The sequence below is a fragment of the Dromaius novaehollandiae genome, chromosome 11, assembly GCF_036370855.1.
Source record: "Dromaius novaehollandiae isolate bDroNov1 chromosome 11, bDroNov1.hap1, whole genome shotgun sequence".
Lineage (NCBI taxonomy): Eukaryota > Metazoa > Chordata > Aves > Casuariiformes > Dromaiidae > Dromaius > Dromaius novaehollandiae.
The window spans coordinates 22761522-22785321 of NC_088108.1; the positions used below are offsets into that span (position 1 = coordinate 22761522).

At 41.5% G+C, this 23800-nt stretch overlaps 1 protein-coding gene across 7 annotated transcripts in view; it reads left to right on the plus strand.

Annotated features, from left to right (window-relative positions):
* The window catches only part of KLHL13 (kelch like family member 13), an 86063-nt gene that overhangs the window by 1137 nt on the left and 61126 nt on the right, over positions 1-23800 (plus strand). For 2 of the 7 annotated variants that reach the window (XM_064518350.1, XM_064518353.1), the window contains exons 2-3: positions 3537-3686; positions 16930-16988. In XM_064518350.1, the coding sequence (XP_064374420.1) occupies positions 16969-16988 (20 nt within the window). In that variant the 5' untranslated portion in view covers positions 3537-3686; positions 16930-16968. Of the gene's footprint in view, positions 1-3536; positions 3687-9593; positions 9659-16929; positions 16989-23800 lie in introns of all 7 variants that reach the window. The other 5 variants (XM_064518348.1, XM_064518352.1, XM_064518351.1 and 2 more) reach the window with 3 other exon arrangements.

Sequence of the window (23800 nt, forward strand, 5' to 3'; positions counted from 1 at the left end):
TTGTAGTCGTTGTAATCATTTTCTTTCTTTCCCCCTAACACTTTCTGCTCATCGGCGTTTATTGTTTCGTGGTCTTTAAATAGGCCAGTTGAGTTGTGGATGCAGGAAGGAATCTGAGGGATTAGTCTGTGATGCGGCCTTTAGAAACGGGTGTTACTGTAGGCTGTGATTAACTTGCTAGTCTCTTTACCCTATTCGCATAAAATTTAGGCCAAGCTCTGTTTTTACGAGCTGCTGTTCAGGACTTTTCTTCTGCTCGTGAAAAGTGGTGTTAACTCGAGACCTCCCCAGCTTTTCACTTGTGTCCTTTGTATAATTCGGGAGCTGCGAGGCGCATGTCGTTTTTCTGTTTCGTACGGCAAAGGGCTCCTTAGCTTGAATGCTCTGAGTGTTAATGAAACTGATGCTGCCTTGGACCTGCGGTGAAGTCGGCATCAGAAGTATCTCCCTTATTTAAGTGCGGCTCATGCATTTGAATGGAATGCCACGGCAGAGCCTTCCTTATTCTTTCCCCAGTGAGCTATAGGCAGATAATGCTAATGAAGCACCTTGGGGCACTCTCCCCACTTCTCTGATTTCATGGTGGAGCCTGTTCTGCAATGCAATCCCATTTAATGCTAGAATACACTGCAGAGTGTTGATAGTAGAAAGTTTGGGTAGCAGCTAGAACTAAATGATACCTTGAATGCTGCTCTTATGATCTCTTTGATTCTGTGATTTCTAAAATTGTGCTTCTAAACATTTTTCCCTCGCTTGTGAAGTTCAAAAAATTGCAGGGAGCTGCCAGCACGAATTAACATACCGCTCTGCTTCAAAGAAGGAAGACTGTTTCTAGTGAGCATTGGCTTGACACCAGGTATCAAAAATGAATTTAAGTGGCTTCGCCCCAGCCAGCTTTTCTTTCATTTTAAATAGTTTCTGCTGCTCTATAATTCCCTCAACTGAAAGTCATCTGAGGCAACGGTTCAGCTGTACCCAGTTTATCGCAGTCATGGTGACTTGAGGAATTCTGCTGCTTGTGGTCTCGCTGGCGCAACTTCTGGTGATCCCGTGGTGTGAAGTAGGTCAGCAGATTCATCTGGCCAGAAAAAAAGGAACGCGCAGAGACTTCCTGATCCAGTTTGCAGTGTGGTCCCGCAGACGATAGGACTGCATGACCATGGGGAGAAGATTGACCGCTGGGATCATCTAAACCAATGTTGTGAGGAGTTGGCTCACCGCTCTATGGGGCTGAGTGCGGTGGAGCAAAGAGGGAGCGTTTTCAGCTGGTGTCACTGCTGAAGACAGAGATCGATGATGAACGTTGAGCTCTAAGGGGGCTCAGAGGAGAAGCAAAATGCAGCTGGTGCAGCAGGGGCTGCGTGCTGGCGTGGGGACTGGGCATGCAGAGTAAAAGCTTGCTCTTTCTCCCTGAATACTGGTAACTTTTAAATTTTTCTTTTACAGCAAGCAGAAGAAAATGGATAAAGCATTTAATTCTTAGAGTTCATTTAAAGAAAATCTCAGACTATTTAGTGTTTCTCCATGTAATATCCTTGTATATGGTTCTTCAACAGTGGGGATCAAGCCCAGGAGGTCTGGATCTAAAGGCATAACCTCTGCTTCTGAACTAAAAGTTGCACCAGTGTTACTCGAGGGCTGCGTATTCTTAGTGTGGTCCAGCTGTTTCGAAGGGGTAATTAGTCTGCGCTACAGAGAGACGTGTTGGTTGAGGCTCCAAATGAATTTGCAATGTGTTCTGCTAGAAATGTTTCTGCTAGCATTACTATATCGCCTCCGCAAACACCACAATCAAAGCTGTCAAAACTGCTCTTCTTTCTCATAGTTGTTATTATTGCTGAAATAGTTGTGATGCTTAGTGCATGGGTTTTTTCTCTGCTTTACTCTTCTAGGTGATATCTGTGCTGGCAAAACTTTCTAAGGAATTGCGTCAAGGTAAAATTGAACAAATCAAACAATTGGAAGTGTTTGTTTTAAGAGCTAGCTGTCTCAGGGAAGGTATTCAGTGTTTGGCCATTTTGCTATATCAATAGTACAGAACTTTCCTAATGACTCTTAGTAGCTTATGAAAGTTGACCTAAATGGCCTTAGGCTAGTTTCTCATGGCTAAGTGCCTTTATCACAAATCCAACAGTGTATATGGGTGTCAGTGCGAGTGGGAGGTGAAAGCTTAAATGCATGGGGCAGCATATCTTCTACTTTAAGGGCATTGTTGAAATACTGGATGGAAGCGTTTTTACCATTTTCTTTTAACTATTTGCCATGCAACAGGTTTCCTAAAGTTGTCAGACTAGAGCTTGATTAAAAAACTAGTCTGGAAGAATTACTTCTTAGTATATTTGCTATGCCTAAGGAAAGTGTCTAGGAAAAAAAACCCTAGGAAATAGGTAAGCAGTGTTAAATAATCGTCTCAGGCATGCTGAGAAGGCATGCTTTCAGTACATATTCAGTATCAGAGATCTTGAACTTACATAAAGGAAAACTTATTTATGCAAATGAGTCAGATGAAAATAGCATTGCCTCCAAAAGTTTTACACTGTGGTGGGTGTTTCAGGGTGAAAGCACAGCGTATAGTGAAGGTAGCGGGTATGCTGTTTAGGAAAGCATTGACAAATCAGCTGGGACTGTAGGTGCCTCAATGTGAGATACAGGGCGTTGCAATGTGAGACTTGATATTGGTGACAAAACATTTCAGAAGTGCATTTATTGAAGACAGCTTTTGGATTAAGAGGTAGGAGAGGATCTGTTTGAATGCATGGAGGGCTTGCAAACTGGGACAAAATCTCAGTTTGATTCCTTTAAGTGACTTGCGTATTTTGGAAGACTAATCAGAAGAAAATTCAAAAGCGCTCTTATGGTCAGTGAAATAGCCTGTTCTGTAATGAATTTGATGTCTTCCCTGCCTATTTTGAGAAGCTATTTTTAAGTGAATCGGGTATATCAAGTTTCTGGATAATGCAGCAACTGCTGATTTGTGGTGTTAATCAATGTTTGGCTTTAAACTCACTGTGAAAAATATGTCATTTTGTTTCCTTTTGTGGAAACAGTGCTTTTATAAATACTAATGATGCTGGTCATGTGATTTCTTGGGGCTTTTGTTTTAAGCTCTTTGATTGATGCAGCTGCTGTTGGCATAGTCTATAGTTGTAAAATCTGTGAGATTTGCTGGGCAGTGCCAATACATTCTCCATTTTTAAAGCTGTTCTGTTTGTTTCTTTTAGTAGGAAATACTTAAGATGTGCGAATACTTATGTACAGGTGAAAGTAGATTGTAAGCAGAAGTTTTGTTGTCCGAGGAGTTCTTAAATCTTTTGCCCCATCCTGATGTTGCTTAAGTCTTGAGGAAGCTTAAGATCTTTTCCTATTTCTGTATTAAAGTGTCGGTCTTAGCAGGTGCCATGTGCCTACTTGGACTGTCAGCTTATGTATTCTGCTGTTCCTTTCTGAGGGACGCTATTTTGGAGGGTGCCTAGACACACAGTGGTGCACGTGGAAGGATATCGGCAGGACAAAACCGCTTATGTCTCTTCCTATAGGTGTGGATGGGACTGGAGATGGAGCCGACTATGAACAGTCCAAGTGGTTCAAAGCACGTGAGAAGGTGTTGCGCTGGCCCGGTGGTTAAAACTGGGGATGGGAAGACGAATAGCTGTCCCAGCTCTGAGGACTTAGAAGTATTTTAACAGGTATTGCAGTGCTTGGCTCGTCTCAATGTGTTAGTTCCTTTGTGAATTTAAATTTCCATCGTTGGGGGGAAGCGAAGGAAGAATTTTGTTGCCTTGTTCTTGGTGAGAAATACAAACTGAGCAGGCCATTTTCATCCTTCTGTATCGCTCAGAGATTGCAGACCAGGATTTAGCGACGCAACAAATGAGAACCATGGTACGTTGTGAGCCAGCTTGATTACACTTCCATCTGGTCAACAGCAGACTGTTACAAGGAAGGTTGGGTTCCATGTTACGAGAAAAATAAAATATAGTTTTGAGTTATGCAAGAGTTAATGATTAAATGTTAGGAGATAATCGTGTAGATCCAGTAAAGCAAGGCTGTACAGGTGAAATTCAATCTGATTCCTTTCTCCTGGTTGTTTTCTAGGACCTCTGTGCAAGTGGTCTGTTTTTCTAGTTTCAAGTTGAATGTGCTCCACTTGCATTTCATTTAGCATCGTGGGAACTTTGATTCTTCTGAATAACTGACCTTATCTGATAATGCAAATGTGAAATATCCAGCAGCATGTCAAGATGATGTAAAATACCAGTAATTTTTTTTGCTGTACTGGCACAAAAATTGGACCTTTAAAATTGAAGCTCTGTTTCTACATTGTACATTGATGTAGTATATTTTCTGTATATTTAAATAGTTTTATAAGAGAAATAAATGTCAGGTTTTCATTTCTTTTAAATTTTAAGCATATCCATAAATGTGTTAGGGATTGAAAATTAACTGTATGATTCCCACTTGAAGGGCTAAATCTGATGCTGTAGACTTTGGGGGCAGTTTGGTGCTGCAGCTAATCTGATACATTTTAGGGCTGCTGCCAGGAAGGGGATGGTCCTGCCTCGCGGCTGCTGCAGACTCCTGCAGCTCCCTTTGCAGCACCCACACTTGTGTGATTGCAGGGCAGATTCTTTCATGCTGCTTATCTAATGGGAAACAAACCCACTCAGTAATGATTTTTTTTATCAGTTTAACTCACCCTGGGGCTACACCTTGCTACTGCTCTTGCAAGCAGAGGTGGGAATGGCGGGGCTGGAGGTGCGTGGAGGGGAAGCAGGGCGGCTGGGGCTGGGGCGATGGAGCGTCCAACTCCACCTCGCAGGGCTCGCCCTTGGCGCCGCTGACCTTTCCAGCTGCCTTTTAGGGAGGTGTTCCTGGGTCGACGTCTGTCAAGCTTTGCAACTGCCCAGGAGCTGGATGGTCCACGTAAATATTTTACTGAAAACGTGAATATGAAACTCCACTCTGAATTAAGGTGTGGGAAAGCTTCGTCTCTTAGCTCTGGGAGGAGTCGAAGATGCTCGCAGGTGCTCTCGGGCTCCTGAAGGAAGCCCAGAGGAAGAAACGGGTTGTTCTTCTGCCTTGTCGACTCCTGGCGTCGCGGTCCCTGCCTCGTTCGAGTAGCTGCCGTATTTATGAAGCAGGCATGATTCTGGGCCAGCTCGTTGCTGCCCGCAGGCTTTGCATAGAGCAGGGGAAGTGACTAGCACATCCGTTCCTTAAAGAGAGCCGAGTGGCACTGGAGTCCCGCAGGCTTAGAAGGGCAGCGGTATTTTGGTATGCGCTCTGCATTTTTTTTTTTTTTTTAAAGAATCTGATTATCTACCAGGAGGGCCAGAGCTGTACAAGGCTTGTATTAGTAGTTCATCCATTTTTTTCCCCCCCCCAAGGTCATCTTTCCACTCACTACCAATGAACAACTTTTTAAGTAGTAGCAACTAAAAATTATAAAATATGCATGTAGTTGTAGGTATCACTGTCACTTATTAATGACTTATTGCAAGTTTATATTGAAAGGTTTTTAACAAGAACAGAATTTAACTGAGGAGTCAGTTTTGTTCCCTTGAACATTGAGTTAGTAGTTGAGCAGTGTTGTTATGACACCTAGAAAACGAAGCTAGACTCTCCTGTCCTGTTGTTCCTAAACTTATACCATGGAATGAAAAAGGTATCTTTCATATTTTTCTTATATATAAAATACGCCCTATGAGTTATATTTTATATAAACTGAAGACTTGGCAAGCTTCAGCCCTCAAACTATAAATCAGGGCTTAAACACTTGAGCAGCAGAAAAGTGGAAGGATCAGTCTGATCGGGTGCAATCTCGCTGAGCTGCCTTTACTCGAACATGAGAATTGCCGCGCGTCGCCAGCCCTCGGCAGGTATGCAGATCACACCGGCCTCTTGCGGCTGGTAGCGTTTCTCACGGAGGACTAATGCTAAGTGCTTAAGCATTCGCGCTCCCTTCTCAGTTAGGTTTGAGCAGTATCAAACGCTGATGCTAAAGGGCAGAAGAACATACCAGCGATGGATGGAAGGGCTAGTGTGGGCAGTTCAGTACTCCAGGTGGGACTTGGTACCAGCTCTTCCTCCTGCGTGTGAAACTCGTGTCCTTAATTTCCAGGCCAGCAGTTTTACTATGTAAAGGAGAGGAGTAATGAGATGATTATGATATCAGCTATCTCGGAGTTAGTGGAAAAGTGTTATCTCATCCAGTTATCTTGGTGAGGCTGGTGATATCACCAACTACGAGAGGGTCTGGCCCACATCTTTGCAAGCAGGCGAATCTTTTTCAGGAACAGTTTAGCAGCTTTTCTTAATGTAAATTGGAATAGTTGGAGGAATTTGCAGTGAGGCTGTAAATAGATCATGATCCAACTCCCCTAAGCATCTCCTTTTTGCAAGGAGATAGAGGCCATGCGTTTTTTCCTACATTAACTTTGATTTTCTTCTGTATTAATAGAATGCTGTTGTGGATCTGTATAATTGATGGCACGGACTTCTAGAAAGTTTACTATTTTTGGCTGGCTTTACATTTTAGGGTGTCAAACTTTTAATCCTTTTAAAGAAAATGGTGATCACTCATGGAAAAACTATATTGTATAGGTTTTCGTAATACTTACGTCTAACTTGTACTATTGTTATCCTCTCAGTTTTTTTTCTTGTAAAACTGACGGTACTGCTTAAGAGCTGCAGTGATGGACCCAGACATCGATGTGATCATGCTTCACGTGCAGAGCAAAAGGCAGTTTCTGTTCCTAAATCTTATCTTATGCCTGCTGTAGTCTTTCTTCCACTTGTTATTATGGTGTATGTGGTGGGAGATTGGAGGTACAGGGGAGTAACTAAACAGCGAGCATGGTAGGCGGGGTCTTAGTAAACATGTTGACTAACTTAAGCCTGTTGTGGTATCATTTTTATCCTTCAAAGTATGTAGCCCTGAGGCCACTTGATGGGTTTGCAGACATCTCTCGCCTTCCTTCAAGGGCAGGGGCTTGTGTGCCATGTTAGGTTGCTGCTGGTGTTGGTGTTCCCCGCAAGCAGAGCCCTGCGTGTTGGGTTGTGTCTTCTCTGAAAGCGGGGTGAAGCTGGACAGGACTGCACAGACCCTGTAAGCGGGGCATGCCTGCTTCTTAAAACTCCTTCCTTGGAAGGCAACAAGCATTCAGAGAGCCCGAGTTTCTCTGGTGGTGCCATCAGGGATATCTTGACCGTCTCTGATGTTGGCTGTCCTTGCTGGCTTGTGGAAGGGGTAGGGGGCTATAACCCTTATCTGTGGCAGCTGAGACAATTACGTGAGCTCTTCTGCAGCACGACAACTGAAATAAGCAGGGGGGGTTTAAACAGGCTAAATAATCGGTCTTTGTAGCGGTTGATCCTGAGTAAATAGGTTAGAAAGTACTTAGGGGCTGCTGAGCTGGTAACCTGTTGCCGAGAGCGATGGTGAACTCTTGCCCTGGCATAGCTGTGCCAAGAGGAGGAGAGCCGAGTGCAGGGCTTAAGCTGAGAGTGCGCTTAACAGAAACGTGGCCTCTCTGCTATAAATAACCCTGCAATTACAGGTGGAGTAAGAGAATCCCGGTTCGTATTCCCTGCAGAGAATGGATGTATCTTTTGGCGAGGCTGTAGCGGTTTTATGCTGGTGTGGGATGGATGAAGAAGTTTACGCATGGCTTATTGGGGCGGAGAGGAGATGGCTGTAGCGCAAACCGGTGCTGCCAGTCTGGCAAGCGCCGAGCAGCCGAGTGTCCCGCGCTCCCCGCGTGCGTGCAGAACAGTCCACGCGACGGCCGTGAACGGCCCCACTTAGCAGCTCAGATTGTTTATTCATCAGTAAAAGTAATGGTAGGAGGGAGCTGGCCTGGAAGATGAGAAAGTGCGAGAGAAGAGGTTGCATGGCAACACTTTACACTCCAGAACGTGGACTCGAGAATAAATAATGATGGAAAAAGAAATGGGAGGAGGAAAAAATGAGTGGGTTGGAGGGAAAAATGCTATCTTTGTGTTGACTTCATTGTTTCAGTGCCATCCCAGATGTGTCTAACAAGCCGCACATTGTTCCCGTTTTTCGTTACTGACGGCCTTTCGTGAGGGCCTCCACTGTCGTGTTGCGTCGCTGGAGGAGCCTGACACTGCTTTGCATAGATGCAGGTTATGCAAAATGTTCAGCTAGGCGATGGCGGGAAGCCTGCGTCTTATGCCCAGTTTTGGGGGGCTCCTTGCCAGCAGATACTATTTTCTAATGTCAGAACTTCATGGTTTTCTTCCCAAGAACGGCTCTTGTACACGATTCAGCAGGAAGACTCTTATGTCATCCTTGCCGTGTTAATACTCCTTTAAGCCTTGAATGTAGGTCTTTGATGGCTGCCCATACTGCATATACAAAAGAAAAATAATTTGATGCCTCTTAAGGAGAAATATCAAGAGGAAGCAAGTTTCATGAAATAAGACTGCAATAGCCTCTCTGATCTTCAGATAACTCCGTCGTTTTGGTGAAGTTTGAATGCTCTGTAGCATCTAGTGTTTCATTTTTTGGCAGTTTTTATTAGTTAACGTAAAGCTTCTATAGGATTTTGTTGTCAATAGGATCGTTGTATTGTTTTTGCTGGAAGAATGATTACACTTCAGGTTGGCAGGTGCTTGTACTTAGAAAGCTGTTGTTCTTATGTTTTCTTTCATTTAATGGTAGAGGTGACCCTTCCGGGTACTGTTTGGATATGTGAATACAAGCTGCCAAATTATGTACGAGTTACGTTGCCATTTTTCTTGCTTTCTGAGAGAAAATGCAGAGGAAGTAAAAGCAGGCAGCGTTGCTGCCGGTGTTTCCTTGCTGTGCTTTGGGTTACAATGAATTAAAAAAAGGGCTGGGGGGACACCCTGCTAATTATTCCTTGTGTTTTTGAGTGACTTTTTTTTTCCTAATTGGACACACAATACCTACTCAATCTGAACATGCAAAGCAGTCTCTCCTCCCCACTTCTGCTCTCCAATCGCTCCTTCTCCGCAGGGAGATAGGGTGCAAGATTTCACAGCCCGCTCTAAGCTAACTTTGGCCTGTTTGTGTCCCCCCTGCAAGGCCATCCAGGGAGCTTCCTGCTGTGCGGTGAATCTATGGAAAGCGTGCTTGGTTTAGCGCGATGGTGCAAGGCCTTACTTCTGTTGAAAGCACTGCGATTCGTATGCATTTCAGCGATTTATGTAAAATGGAGGCTCTAAGGAAATGCTGTGTCTGAGATAGGACTGATGAGTTTCAAAGCAAAAGTTAACTTTTTCTCCCACACTACTGTTGAATTGAAATTGATTTTTATTTGCAGCCCTGGTCTTGAAGAAATATGTTATAAATGCTCAGTATACACGGAAGAGAGCAGGGCAGGACAGATTTGTAGTGAGTTAAATGAACTTTCCCTTCAGGCAAAAAGGGGGGAGTATCCAATTTCCCACTCAGAGTGGAGATGGAGCTCAAAGAGCTGCAGAAAGTAATAGTTAACGCTTCTGGAGATGATGTGCTTTGTAGTGCTTTTAAATAAAATCTGTAGTGAATAATAGCGTGCAAGCGTGTGTGACAATTTTTTTTCTCTTCCTGAACCTTGTTCTAGATGTCAAAATTAACCTGGACTACTTGGGAATGGCGAAACATAGCCCTGGGATCCTGCCATGAACAGTAAGAAAGTTGAGATGCTTTGTGTATGCAACTAATTAAAAATAAAAATAAAAAATCTGGGGCCCAGTGAAACTGCTTCTGTTCAATTAACTTAGCTAGGCAACACTTTCTGTAGTTTAGTGTAGATGTCCTTCCAGCTTTTCATGTAGTAATGAGGCAGCACAGTAAATCTGTTATACTGAAAAATTGCAAACTTGAGTTGTAAATTAGAAGTCGTGAAAAATTTTGATTTGATAGTTGCTTTGCCATCTAGTAGCAGTTTTAGGAATTCTGCGCAGTTCTCACAAGTGCTGCATGAAGGTGCTCACAGGCATCTTTAGAAGAGGAAACGAGAAATGCACTGTTCAGATGTTTAGTTCAGGGAGCATCAGCCGCTCGCGTTCAGAGGGCCGGCTCGGCAGGGGAGGGCTCTTTGGCCTGGGAGACCGTACTGGGGAGCCTCTGCAGCCAGGAGGATGCTGGAGGTGGGCAGGCTATCATGGGGGGTGCATTATGATAATTAATAATTATAATTATATGCTGTGAGAGTATAGCATTCCCTATTAGTCACGCTACTTGCACTATTCCTGGAGCAACTGCTACGGGGCAGGTAATTTGGCTGAACTGGTCTGTAGTCAGACCTTTCATATCTGACTTCTCTGGTGTTTTTCTTATATGAAGCTTAGCATTTAATAGAAATTGATTAAATAGTTTATGTTCCCATGAAGGCAAGCACCTTCAAAGATATTCTTGAGTGTTTACATTTAATGAAATAATCAGATATTTTTGTGTTGTTATTAGTAATCTGAAACTTTTCATTTTTAAGGATACAGGAATAAATATGTATGTACATGCTATGTATGTTTTATCTAGTCTTTTCTGGATATTGCAATAGGAATCCTTAAATGGATTCACTGAAAATTATTCTGCCTGATTTTTATCAGTGGAAAATAGATGACTTATGAGAGACTGTGTGTGGGTGAGTAGCATGTTAGTAAAAGTGTAAACTTCAGCTCAGTTTGGTGCTGTTGACACTATCTGTCAGTCGCTTTTGAGATGGAGATTAGAAGGCTTTTGTATGGTAATAGTATCACAAATTGGATATAATCAATTGGAAATGAACGGCACTTGGAAGCTCCTGTATCTAAATGCTTCACAGCAGTTTAAATGCTTAACTTGAAAATGTTGATGAAATATATTTAATTTTCTTTTGTGGAACTCTCTGGCCGTGTCTTGTTTAAATCTTTCACAGGAGGACTGTTTTACGTGGGACTTTCAAAAGCTGATTAATATATTTGAAGCATTAGACAAAACGTTGAATATCTTGAAAAACTCAGAAGTCTTTCAATGAAAACTCTATTTGTTTAAATGGTGACTGTGGCTCAAAACTATGTAGCCTTAGGTCATTTATCCGAACAACTGAGTAAAGACACAGGAAGCCGTTTAGTTTTGTACGTGCACAAATTGTTTATGCAACACAACACGATACTGTTAAAAATCTACTTTCACCTTCTTTGATAAGTTTGTTCAACATAGCTGAAAAAGACATATAAATATAAAATATAAAGTTAGACATGTATATTGCATATTATAAATAGCTAATTTAGAAGTCTTTCTAGAGTGTGGCTAAAGCATTAATTTGTTCTTTGATCATGCTTAGGCAGACCTAAACTGAAGTTGTGCTGCTTTGGGGTAGAGAGTTTGTTCAGTTTAAATTGTCCCGTTTAACGAACTTCACCGTTCAACTGTTTGTTCTTTGCCCAGAACCTGGTCATTTCTTGTGGGGCTGTGAACAAATGTACATAATAACAGTGAATAATCCTTCATGCGTAGTGTAGTTAAGAGGAACTTTAAGGATAAAAGTGGTTCTCAGTCAAGAATGATGTTTTTCTATCTACCAGTTGGTTCTGGATACGGGGTGGGTATTGGGGCCAGAAGACCTGGGCTGCTGTCGTACCTATGTTCAATGTCCTTGTGTTCAGGAGATTCTTAATGTTTGTTTGCAGGGCAAGTAGCATTAGAAATCCAAATCTCACCTGCAGTATTAAACCTGCAGTGTTAGAAAAAGTCTGTATGGCATTAATAAGCGAAGTTGCCAGCACGTGAAGCAAGTGCATCTTATTCCCCTCTCATGGTGTTTATTTGGCTTACGATAAGCCAGGGAATGGTGTGTGCCGTCTTGTGCTCTGTCTTGCCTTATGCTGTAGTGTTTCCCAGATGAGTTCAGTTCCTTCCTTGGTTTCTTTCTTTTTTTTTTTTTTTTTTTTAAGGTATGCTCAAAATAGCTGTTAAAAACCAAAAGACTAATGCTTTTAAGTTGATCTGTAGCCTGGTCTTCCCTTAGCTTAAAACTTTGCTCGTTAACAGCACTCTCGAATTGGTAGGTGTCCTGACAGTGGTTGGTTCGAGATCATGCTGACTAACTTAGTCTAAAAGCATTTTTCCCAGGCCTTTATTAGCATACGTAGATTTTTTTTTCCAAGGATGTGGTTTAGATGGAGCCTGCAGGTAAAGGACGTGGCTGGATAAGGTAACAACGGGTGGAAACGCTCGGAGTTGAGTAGAAGGGGTTGCAGGGTGGCTTGTCGCATGGCTGCTTGGATGATAGCGCAAGGGAATATGAAGGATTTAATTTCTCGGTGAAGCAGGTGGCTCTGGTAGGCTAGTGTATAATACAGCAGAGGAGTACCAAAACGTTTGATGGCAGAAAATGGGAAAGTGGTTTTTAATGTTCTGAACTTTTTTGCTTTTGTTTTACTCTGAAGTTTCACAGGTTTTAAGCCTTTCTTACAACCATTTGGCTTTGGCCTGTAGTGGAACTGTCCTTTTGATTAACTCTTCTGGCGCAGAATTTAGTTGACATCTGTAAATTTGTGGCTCGCACCCTCAAAACAGAGCTCCTGACAAAGAGAAGCGATCCATCCAGTTTAAGAGTTTGCAACTTCATACTTTCAGGAGAGGTCGTTATTAGAAGCCTTCCTTTAGCCACAGCTCCTTGTCGTGGTGGGATGTCACCTGCAGCCGTCTCCGTGTCTCTGTCCCGTGGTCCCAATCTGGGACCGCTGCCGGAGCGGCCGCCGGTGGAGCTGGGCTCCGTGTGGCTCAGCCCAGCGGGAGAAAAGCTGCTTCCCTGGGCTTAGATATTTTTTTATGGAACTTATTTTTCAGTGCATTAACAAAGGACATTAGTTAATTGATGTATATGACAGTTAGCTAGCATGATAGCATCCCTTTGGGTGGTACAACTTCTTCCCTTAACACAGCTACGCGTTTCTGTTAGGTTAATGTTTTTTCTGCTCCCTGGAGTTGTATTTCAACAGCTTGTTCGTGGCTTCCTTTATGACACTGGGTTTTTCAAAGGGCAGTAAATTGGTTGACTGAAATAAGTTGGTAATTTCAGTTTTTGTATATCCTGTAGCCCAAGATATGGGGGTTTTGTGCATGGATGTAGTTTCTATTGAACGCATTGAAGCATTCATATACCCCTAGTTTGTAGGTGGAACCTGTTAATGATTCTGCTTCTTCACTAGTGATTATCAGGTGATGCCTGATGCCTGTTAATACTGCTTCCACATCGTGCAGCTCCGATGTGCATTATGAAAAATAGGAAGATCCAAAAACTTGTGGGAAGTTCTCCCTGGAAACTGCCATTAGGTTAGTCTAGCTACTACTTTATGACTAAAAAGGCATTTTTATCTTACACTTTTCTCTCTATTTAGAGAGAGATTCTCTCTAGAGATTAAAGCTATGCTACGTTTAAGGGTGTAGTTCAATGTCAAATTTAATCAGCTGCTGCTGGAAGGGACAATCCGGCTTTCTGCGCCCAGTTGCCGAGCGTGTGCCTAGAACATGTGGCTGACACCAGGGGAGCTGGGTCAGCTTGCTCATCTGGTGGAAAACTGCTGTGTGGAGTGGGTTCGTTTTCCCTTGCACAGTAGTTTTCTGTTCACCTGTGCAGCTGGTTGGTTTGTCAGGTCCAGCACGAGGAAGGCAAGTGGTGGTGGCTGCCTGCGTTACGCTGTAGCTCAGGCTAAATCACAGCCGCTTCGGGCTTTGTAATTTCTGAACAAAGTTCTAAATTTTAATTTCTGCACAAAAAATATTTGTGTGCCCCAGCATATTACCAGCATATGCAGTGATTTTTATATGTTCTCCAAAGTCAGTATTGCAAGTAGTTTAACTTGCCTGTGAAATGCTAAGCGATTTCCCATGGCGCTCAACCACACCACTTTTAAACTATACGCCTAAATTCATGCTGGAGGTCATTACAACAAATATAATGATTATATGGGAAATGAATCATTATTCGTAAGCGTATGTATTTGCTTTTGTGCGTCAGAAAGAATGACGGCAAAATGCATGACTCTTGCTTGGGTCTCCAAGGAGCGCTTAAAAATCCTTTAACAGCAAAAAGAGCAGCAATAACAGCAAAGAACCGAAACCAGAGAGACTTAAAAAACTTGCACAGTGGTGACGAATTCAGCCCCCAGGTTCTAGCAGGGGCGAGCCAAGTCAGTCCTGGTGATCAGATGTTTCCTTTTTGAGGACGTAGTGGGTAGTTGTAAGCAGAGGTGTGAAATTTTCATATTTGTGTGTTGGGCATGTAGAATTGATGGTGAGAATGGAGAAGTTGATAGCAGCTCCATCATTCAAGTGCAAATTAAAAAGTTTGTTCATACTCTTTTTTTTTAAATAGCGTTTGAACCATCTGAATTTCTATGGTAATGACACTGTAAATATTTCCCACGCATTTGCTGAATTTTGTATTTTATTGGAAGAAAATTCTTCAGCTGCCAGTTGTAGAACTTACATACATTAGGTTACCTATTGTGCACTGTTTTCTGTAATCTTTAATTTTCTCCTATGTGCAATAAAATGATATATGTAACATTCCTCACGATTTTCTGCTGCAAGCCAGCCACACACACAGCACACAGCTCAGGAGAGGCTCTGCATCTTCTGTCCCCTCAGCAGTGGTTCAGAAAAAGAAAAGCCCCCAAACTTAAAAAATAACTCAACTTTCCCCTGCCACTGTAATTGGCTCGGCAGTCTTTCACGAGCAGAATAATGTGAGTAGACAGTCTGTAAGCCTTTTAGCTGAAATCCCATTTCCCAAGGAAACATTCAGGTAAGGGGAGGAGATGGACAGATATCAGGTATTTCATTTTTGAAGTCACTCCAGTGTTTTTTTGTTTGAAACTGGTGAAACAGGCTGAGGAAGTTATTAGAAGTAGTGCAGTGGTGGCTGTGTATGAATAGCTTGGCCTATCTACAGTGTCAAACTGTAGAAGAAGGTGAAGCAGATTTGCCAAGGATTTAGTTCTAGTTTTTTGTGTGAATAGCCCACTTACCTCTTTCTCCCAAAATAAATTCCACAAATTTGTAACTAAGTGGACTGGGAGTAACCTGATTAGGGAAGTTATGTAAAGTGGAAGGATTAAAAAAAAGTCACATTTGTTTGCTGAGAATAATTGATAAATCTGGTTTTCTTCCCAATCTTTGAGGAAGCTGGAGTGAGTATTCTAGCTGATACGTACAGATAAGCAATCCTGTTAAAGAGCCTACCAAAATAACTGTTTTGACCTTGGCAAGGGGTATATGGATAGGAGATGCATAACTACATGTACAAAACTATCTCTAGTGTACGCTAGCCCCAGACCAGGCCAGCTTCCTTTATTTCTTGAAATGCACTTAATCTCTTGGAAGCCTTAGATTTTTTGCAAAGTGGAGAGGACTTGTCTTTTGATCACCTTGTAGAGTTGTGTAATGTATTTGCCTCATCAGATACATCTGCGAAATACCCATAGGATTGTAAAACAACTGATGCCGTATCTGTTCTAATTATATTAACCCTACTGTACATGATACAGGATTTGACAAGTGACCTTTTCCTGAGTACAATTCTAGGAAAGCAGTTTGGGTGACCATGGTGCTTTTTGAATGTGCTGGTTTTTTGATGGAGGATGGATAAAGCATATCCTATTTACTCAGCAGGCTTCTTTAGTAGAGGAAAACCTGAGGTTTATCTGAAAGACTGTCCTGAGGTGCTGCAGTGCTGGGGTTAGGAACCACCCTATCCTGCCAGCAGCTCAGACCTCGGTGGGGAGGGAAGAGAAGGGTTTAGCTGCTGCTAAAGGATTCTGTTTGATGCCGTCTCCGTTATGGCACTTCTGAAGTCTTGCAAAGAACGCAGTGAATTTATAATTCATGCTTACAAACACTGTGTGTAACAAAATCAGATTTTAGACAGAATCTTAAATGAGCATTGCTTGTGGCTTATTCTCTGAAGTCAGAATTTTATATGTAATTGGTAGGGTTTTGTTTCGGGGGTGACGAGGGGAAATAGTGACTAATGATTTGCAGAAGTTCTTGCACTTTTTAAAATATATAAAGCAACCAAACATTTTGAATGCTATATATGTTTGTTGTTTTGTGAACATATGCAGCAATACTCATTTACTGTTGTGTGTTGTTGCTCATTTATGTTTAAAAAAGCAAAATATACACAAGACCAGAGATTTAAGTGTGGCTTTCTTCAAGTGTATTGCATAGCTTATATTTTGCAATGCTTGCTGCAGAATGACAGCAGCAAATTGAAATATTACAACTTACCACTGTACCTTCAAGTGGAGGTGTGAGCTCACAAACCTGAAGGTAGACTAGTCTTTTTTTTTTTTTTTTGATTAATGACTGAAAGATATCATACTCTTAGAGATTGAAAAAATCAAACACAGCTATAGCTTTGTGATCAACTGTTATTAGATCTCAAAAATGGAGCTCATTAAGATTTAGGCCTTTTTTCCTCTGTACAAATTAGTGTCATTACTTACTGCACATAAATAATGCGAGCTGTTTCTCTCCCTCACTCTTAAAATAAAAGGTGACTTTTAAAATAATGAGTCACAGCTTCCATTTTAGTAAATTGTTCATGGGATAGGCAGGCTCAGGAACAACTGGGTTAAACCAAGAGATTATTTGAAAAATCTAGGGCATGTGCTCTCTCTGTTCCCTTGATTAGTTTTCATAATTCATCCTTGTTTGCACAGCAGGAAGGAGCAGTAGTCATGCAATACATACAAATAAGAAACATTTTTCTTCTCTTTTGTTCCTTTATTTCTGTTTTTACTGTAGAAAGTTAGTGAAACAGGGAAAAAGCCATACTGTGCATGAATATTTAGAGAAATCTTGTTTTGTTTTCCTAAAATACATGGGATTTGAGAGGCAGAATGCTACTTCTGGATGTCTGTCTGTGGCTCTCTGCTTCAGTTCATTTTCTTTTTGTTTGACTACAGGTGCATGAAGAGCAGAGGAGATATTTTCGCTCATCAGAGATGATGTGGAGAGACACTTTGTGAGTAACTGAAATGTGTGCTCTTTTTTTCTTTTGTTAAAAGAAGCCCAAAATGCTTTGTGAGATTTGAGAGAGAAAGTAAGAATTTATTCTCTTCTTTCTAATTTAGAGTAACTGTGTCCTTTGCCTAAAATTTTCACTTGGTTCTGGAAAGCCGCAAATACAGGGCCCTGCAGGGAAAGAACAGGCAAAGCTGAAGTTTGCAATAAAGAGCTGGAGGGCTGAACAATGGGATCTGCGTGGCTTCATGAACGATTAACCATGCCGCCTAACTTTTCCACTGTGATCAGTCTACCGAAGGCTTTTGCTATTGCCTCTGAACGCTGTTGCAGACACCAGTGGAAACTGATGCTGGGTCCATGGATCACCTTTAGTACGAATAATTAGGTGCTTGCAGAACTACTGCTATGAAGCCCGAGAGGCGCTACCTATTCTGCATGACAGATTTTCTGCCGGTGTAATTAAGCTCTTGTTAGTACTTCTCCATGCCTAATTTTGATTGTCGGGAGCATCAAACTTGCAAAGGTGGGAATAGTGGTGGTCTGCAGAAACTGAAAAGTTTCCTGAAAGTTTTCAGTTTGCGTCCCTGTGCTGGAATGCAACGATATTCTGATGTTACGTGGCTAAACTACTCTTCCAAAAATATGACAGGAAGCGAAGAGTCTCAAAGACAGCATATAACTGTACCGAAGTACCTAAAGTGCTTACTTTTGTGGAAACAGTCATTTTTTATGATTGCAATTACTTGCTGTGATGCCTTATTTGTCTGAGGGACTCTGTAAGTGTGCTACTTTGGTAGTGCTGTAGACTCATCTGACGGCTTGCTCTTTTGAGGTGGCTAGGTGCCAGGGTTTCCTTGCGGATCCTTAGCAGTAATTTTGCTAAATTTTAGTTCTCTACTATTAAAAGAAGAGTGTTATAAAATTATTTTAGGATTTTCCACAATAGACTTTGTGCTTAGTTTTTATTTTTGTTTGCTTTAAGCATAATATGAGTAACGTGGTCTTGAATGCTTCTATTTAAGCCTTAGGATGGGATACTCTGGAGGTACTGTTCTGTCCTAATGATAGCTATCTAGGAGAATGGTACGTTCGTGGACAACTTCAGCGCTTTTCTTGGCACTGAAGAGTTGGAGCCTATATTAGAAGAGCTGCTGTTACCTGGGGCACCTCCATTTAATTCTTTTTTGTAGTTATAGGAGTATTGTTACACCAGGAAAATTTTTAATTGAAAAATCTCCTTTTGTTATAACAAACTAGTAATAGCTTTAACTCTTAAGCTGGAACTTGTTTGGATTCTCACTCTGTATTTGCCTTTTTTCATTACCTAGGTCTAACAAAAAAGTTTTAAAACTGTTTTTGCGCTTCTCTTACTCTGGAGCCTTTTGCATATTTTCATAGATAGGGTTTTGTGATTTGTAAGATTCAGTATGCACAAATAGTGGGAGGCAGCCTGTCTTGCTTTCAGTGAAATCTACCTCAAGACAGTATTGGCTTCTAGTTGTCTTTCCCTTGGCTTTTTCCAGGCTCTGCTTGCCAGCTCAGGAAGGCTGCCCGAGGTTTTCGTTGTTCCGGTGTCCTGGCTAGGTGCTGGATTCTTCACGAAGCAGCAGAAGAAATCCTTCTGCTGATCTAGCTGACTTATCCAGGAGACGCAGTGTTGATTTGGTTTACTCTGTGAACTTTAGACCATTCTCTCTGGCCAAAGCCCGTGAAGGCTTTGCCACAGTTGGCTGACAGTAGCAATGATATGGAAAACACAGTAGGTGAATGGACTTTCATTCTTCTTACCCAACTGTGCTTACAGAAATGAGCAGGGTCACCTCTGGTCTAACAGTTGTTAACATGGACTGCAGTGGGGAGTTTTTGTCAGTGAGGAGTGCCTGGAGTCTCCTCTGCCCCTACAGAGCAGCTTCTGCAGCTTTTGGTGGAGAGCATCTCTTCTGTCTCGTCGTTCCTCTCTGGTGCCTCGAGCAGAGGGACAACCTGAACAGACCTCACTGCCGCACGGTGTTTGAAGAGTCATTGAAGAATATACTCTTCAGCATTCGAGAATTTCTTATGGTTCCTTCCAGTCGAGATGAGATGTTTATACAAAGCTTTTGGGGAAATTCTGTCCCAGTGAGATAGTTTCTCATATCCTAGAATTTGTTTCTGTGAAGCCTTTTGCAGGTAACCGTGCTGGTGGGTTGTCTGCTCTGTCGGTCCCGGCTCGTGTCGTTCTCGGTGTTTGTGCATGCTAGGCAGCACTGCCAAGCAAAATCCCTGGATCCCGCGAATGCTGCTTCATGCAGCTCTTCACTGTCTTGGAGGCACAAGGAGCATTCGATCTTTCAGCAGTCCTGTTTCTGACCCAGCAAACTGGGTAGGAGCTGCCCGGTGGTCTACATATTCTTTAAGACTGAATAATCATTCAGTGGATAATGCTGTTTTAAAAATTATCCATGTTTAAATTCCCCAAACTTATCAAAAGATATTTCTGCTGTTAGTAATGAGAGTGAAAGGATATGGCCAAAGCCCTGGCTTGTAACAGAATCTTTTGTTTCAGCTTGCTAGGCTATCATGTTCATCCTTAGACAAAGGAGACTTTTTTCATAACTCAGAATCTTTTTTTTTTTTTTTTTTAGTAGTTCTTTACCTAGCTTTTGATGTAGCTTTATGGAAGCTTTAAAAGTGAATGAAAAAAGCAGAACTTGTGAGTCAGTCTGGTCTGTACAGTTGAGAAATAAATTCACCATTCCTTTTAATAAGGCATCTTCAATACCAGGTTAATAAAATCATAACTTGATTTGTTTACCAGAAATATAATTTAGGTATGAATATTTCAAGTATCAGTCTACATACATTAAATGAAATGTTTTCCTAGTGATATCACATTGACTGATGCATAATTTTTTCTTTGAATATATTTGCAGATGTTGGATGTATTTTACTATGGTAATTTTCAGAACCAGCTCTGAAAAATATACACAGCAATTGTTTAGGGAGGGGGTAGTGTTTAATTCATGCAGATCGCTGCTGTTAAGGACTCTTAGCTCCAGAGCAGTCGGCTTTTCAGTCTTTAACATACGGTTGGGTCAAGTTGTGCTCTGATATTTGAGAGAGAGCGGATAAAGCTTACAGCCAATGACACCCACCATGAGCAGTGTCTCTGGATGTGCCTACGTTAAGGCTCCTCTGTGTCAGCATTAGTAGCAAGCAAAGGTAATATCTATATGGCTAGTTTGATTAATTCTTACAGGATTATAGTAAGGGTGAATATGGGTAAGATATAATTGGATATCTTGTTAGCTGAATAGATTTTAGTCCTTGTTGCAGGGTGGAGGTTATTTTTCCGGTTCTGCATGATCATAACCTTGGCTTTAACCTCTGTGATGCAGTATCTCTCCCTGAGTGATACTTACCCATTTTTTATAAAGTTTGTGGGATGTATAAAGGGAATTGCTATTGATCTGTTTTTTATTGTTATTGTGAATATTACTGTGCAGTTTTGAATGTACAGAATTTCTCGTTAGAAGTGGGAAAAATGTTTTTCCTTTGAATACTCAAGCAGCAAGCTTTCAAGGGTTTAAAATATATACTGCAACTTTAGTGCATTAAGTTTCTTTATTAATAAAGTGCAAGCACGCAATAGAAGTTTTTTCTTTTAATAGTATTAATTCCCACATTCACAAATTAAAAAAAAATATTAATTCATAAGTATACTTGATAAAAATTAAATTGTGGAAATAAAATACTTCTGACCAAAATGCAAAGCTGCGTGCTGCTTTCCTATTCTGCTCGTGCTCCGCGAGCCTGACAGGCGGAATGAGGGTGCCTTGTTCAGCTTGACACCTGCCCTTGTCTCAGTGAGTCTAATTTGTACAGTAGTAATAGGTACTTGAGCTGTGCCCTCAGTAATCAGTAGATTAGGGGTGTATGTGACAAGCTGGACACTGAAGGGACATGCTGTATCTAAGCTATTCGGTGTCCTAGTGAATGGACTAATATGTTCCTCTGGCCTTCCCAGGTCTTGGTAACAACATAAAGCTTTACACTCTTAAAATAACTGGCAGGCAGCAGTTGGTTTATTAACAGGATTTTTTTTTCCCTCTGCTAGTGAGGAGAAAGTGATATCCAAAGGTCATTAGTTCTGTTGTCTTAGTGGAGATAATAGAGGCTTTTATCTTTGACTTTTGTCATATTTGTTGGATTGCTTCTGTGCGCTTTTTTAAAAGCGATGCTTATCTAATCGGACTTTGTCAAGGGATCCGCTTCACCAGCATGAATGTATTACGTACATGATAATGAGTGAGCTTTAATGTACTGAATTCATAACCATAGGTTACTGCTATTGGCCCAAGGCTTTGTGAAGGAAGAAGAGTGCAGGTGAGAAGTGAAAGTCCTTCATAAAGCACTGATGATATAATGATTCTGTAATGACTTAAACATTTTAGGAATACTTTACATCAAATTGAGTAGATGTTTTCTTTGGTCCAGCCAAAAAGCTTGGTAATACTTTTGTTCACCTTTCTGTAAATATGTGAGATAAAACTTGGTTCAGTGTGCAAATCAAGGCATGAAATATTTAATCAGTGGACTTACTCATAACAGTATTTAAAACAATACTTTGGTACCTACATCTCAATATTGCAAAAATGCTGCTATCTGCTACTGCAGTTTCAGTGCTGTGAGTTGAGACTCTTCTGTGCAGTGTCCTGACCTGGTATCATGGGCAACAGCCTGTAGTAACGAGTCGGTTTGCATGCTCTGCCTCATTCTGTAAAAGCATGATGCCATGTCTCAAAGAGCTTTTTCATCTATGGTAGTTTTCAGGTAAAAGCTATGTTTGCTGGTGATAAAATGAGGGTATTGAAGAATGGGAGGGAAGAGGGCAAGCTGCCACCCGTGAGGCTCCTTAGGTGAATGTAGGCTAGCCAGTTGCCAGCCTGCTTGTTTTACTATCCAGAACATTAAATGCAGCCTGAAAAGGTGGATGTGGAAAGAGGTGCTGCTTCTACTACAGGCTGGAGAGGCACGTGGGTGGTGGAACGGAGCAGTGGGGAAGAGCCGTGACTTCGATGAGGCTGTTGGCTGCAAAGCTAGGCACAAGGGTACGGGTCGGAGGTAGTGACATCTTCAGTGTCATCAGTGTGGGAAGATTATCTGCCTTGTTTCAGATCACCTTTAGAAATAAAGTACAGTAAGTTTTTTTTTTTTTTTTAAGTCCGGCTATTATCCTACATCTATTTAGAGTCTGTAAGCAGACAGGTTCAACTTTAAACTTCAGTTTCATAAATCGTTCTATAAAATGCCACTCCGTGTTTGTTTTGAAATTTAACAGTGACATTGGTATTGTCAGACTTGTTGCTCTTATGGTTCAAATTACGAAGCCCATGACTGTTGGACACAGATTGACTTGAGAGTCAAGGTCTGCAAGGGCACGGATGCCAGTGTAGTTAGACAATGAAACAATCCACTTCTAGCATGATTGTGCTATAACAAATGCAAATACTATCCAGAGGTTGAAATTGCCAGTTTGTTCTGAGATTAAAACTTGGATTGCATTACAAACTGTATAAAGCTTTTTCTTTTCCCATATAACAGCTGTGGAAGTTTAATTTGCTGTCTATACAACATCTTAAGGCTGCTGTAGCTCCACAGTGCAATAGTTTGTGTTTTGATTTGGTGCAGGCATCCTGGGTGACTTCAGGATCTTATAAGAGGATGAGAGTAAGGCAGTACATCTTTTGGAGCTTTATAATATGCACATTGCTAATGTTTCTCAGTGTCAGCTTGTCTCCCTCGTGTTAGGCTGTATTTATCACAAGCCAGATGTTCATGTTGCTTTAACAGTGCTCTGTCTGCTCTACACACTAGCTTTGCAATAGGATGGTTTACGTATAACAAGAATTACTTGTACTGATTTTAAATATGGTTTTGTATTATGGAGTTCAGTGTAGTGGATCCTGTTCTATTAAACAGTCTCACTTCCTTTTTAGTGTACGTGGCTTTCTTGAAATTGTTGTTTGTAAATGATATTTCAGGAAGTCTGAACTCATCCAGCATATGCTTAATGCTGAGTTTTAATGAATGCCTGTGTGCAATATGAAGTGTGGTGTTTTTTCAGGAACAGAAGCTTCCTTAAATTTTAGGCTTTGGGCAGTTTCACACTTTAATGATGGTCTCTTGGTTTTGCTACAAGAAGTGAAAACTAAATAGCTTTGGAAAAAATGCGCTGATTTTTAAATGTGGCAAGGAACATTTGTTTTGGTGTCTTTTCAATTAAAGAAAAAAATCCATGGGAAATATACATATACGTATATATATTTTGTTCCATTTAATGCTGGCTCATAAGCAGTCCTGACACAACATAGGCTGCAGTTGTGCGCTTGCTGCTCGATCAGAATAACCTGCAGCAGGAAGGCCCGAGCCTTTGTGCTGCTCTCATGCTAGCAGAGCGCTCAGCCATCAGCTTACGCCTCTTGTGTTTAGTTTTGGTGGCTGTTGGGCAGAAATAAATGTTTCGGTTGTTTGCACAGATTTGGAGATGCAAAGTGCTACCTCAGTAGTAGGTAGGTGCTTGCACTGGTCCTGCTAACCTGTGGTTTGTCAACCTTCAACTCCTGCTTCTGGCTGCAAAGGCTCACAGGTAGTCTGTCTTACTGGAGGAAGAAGTCTTGGGTCTTAAATTCAGAAATAAGGTTTTAGAGGGATTGTTGAAGAGATTTATGAACTTTTAAGAATTAAGTGTTTTTTTTAAACTTCATCTGGATGACTGGAGCATGGAGCTTTCATTCTTTTGTATTGAATTGAATTGAAGCTGCTGTGTTC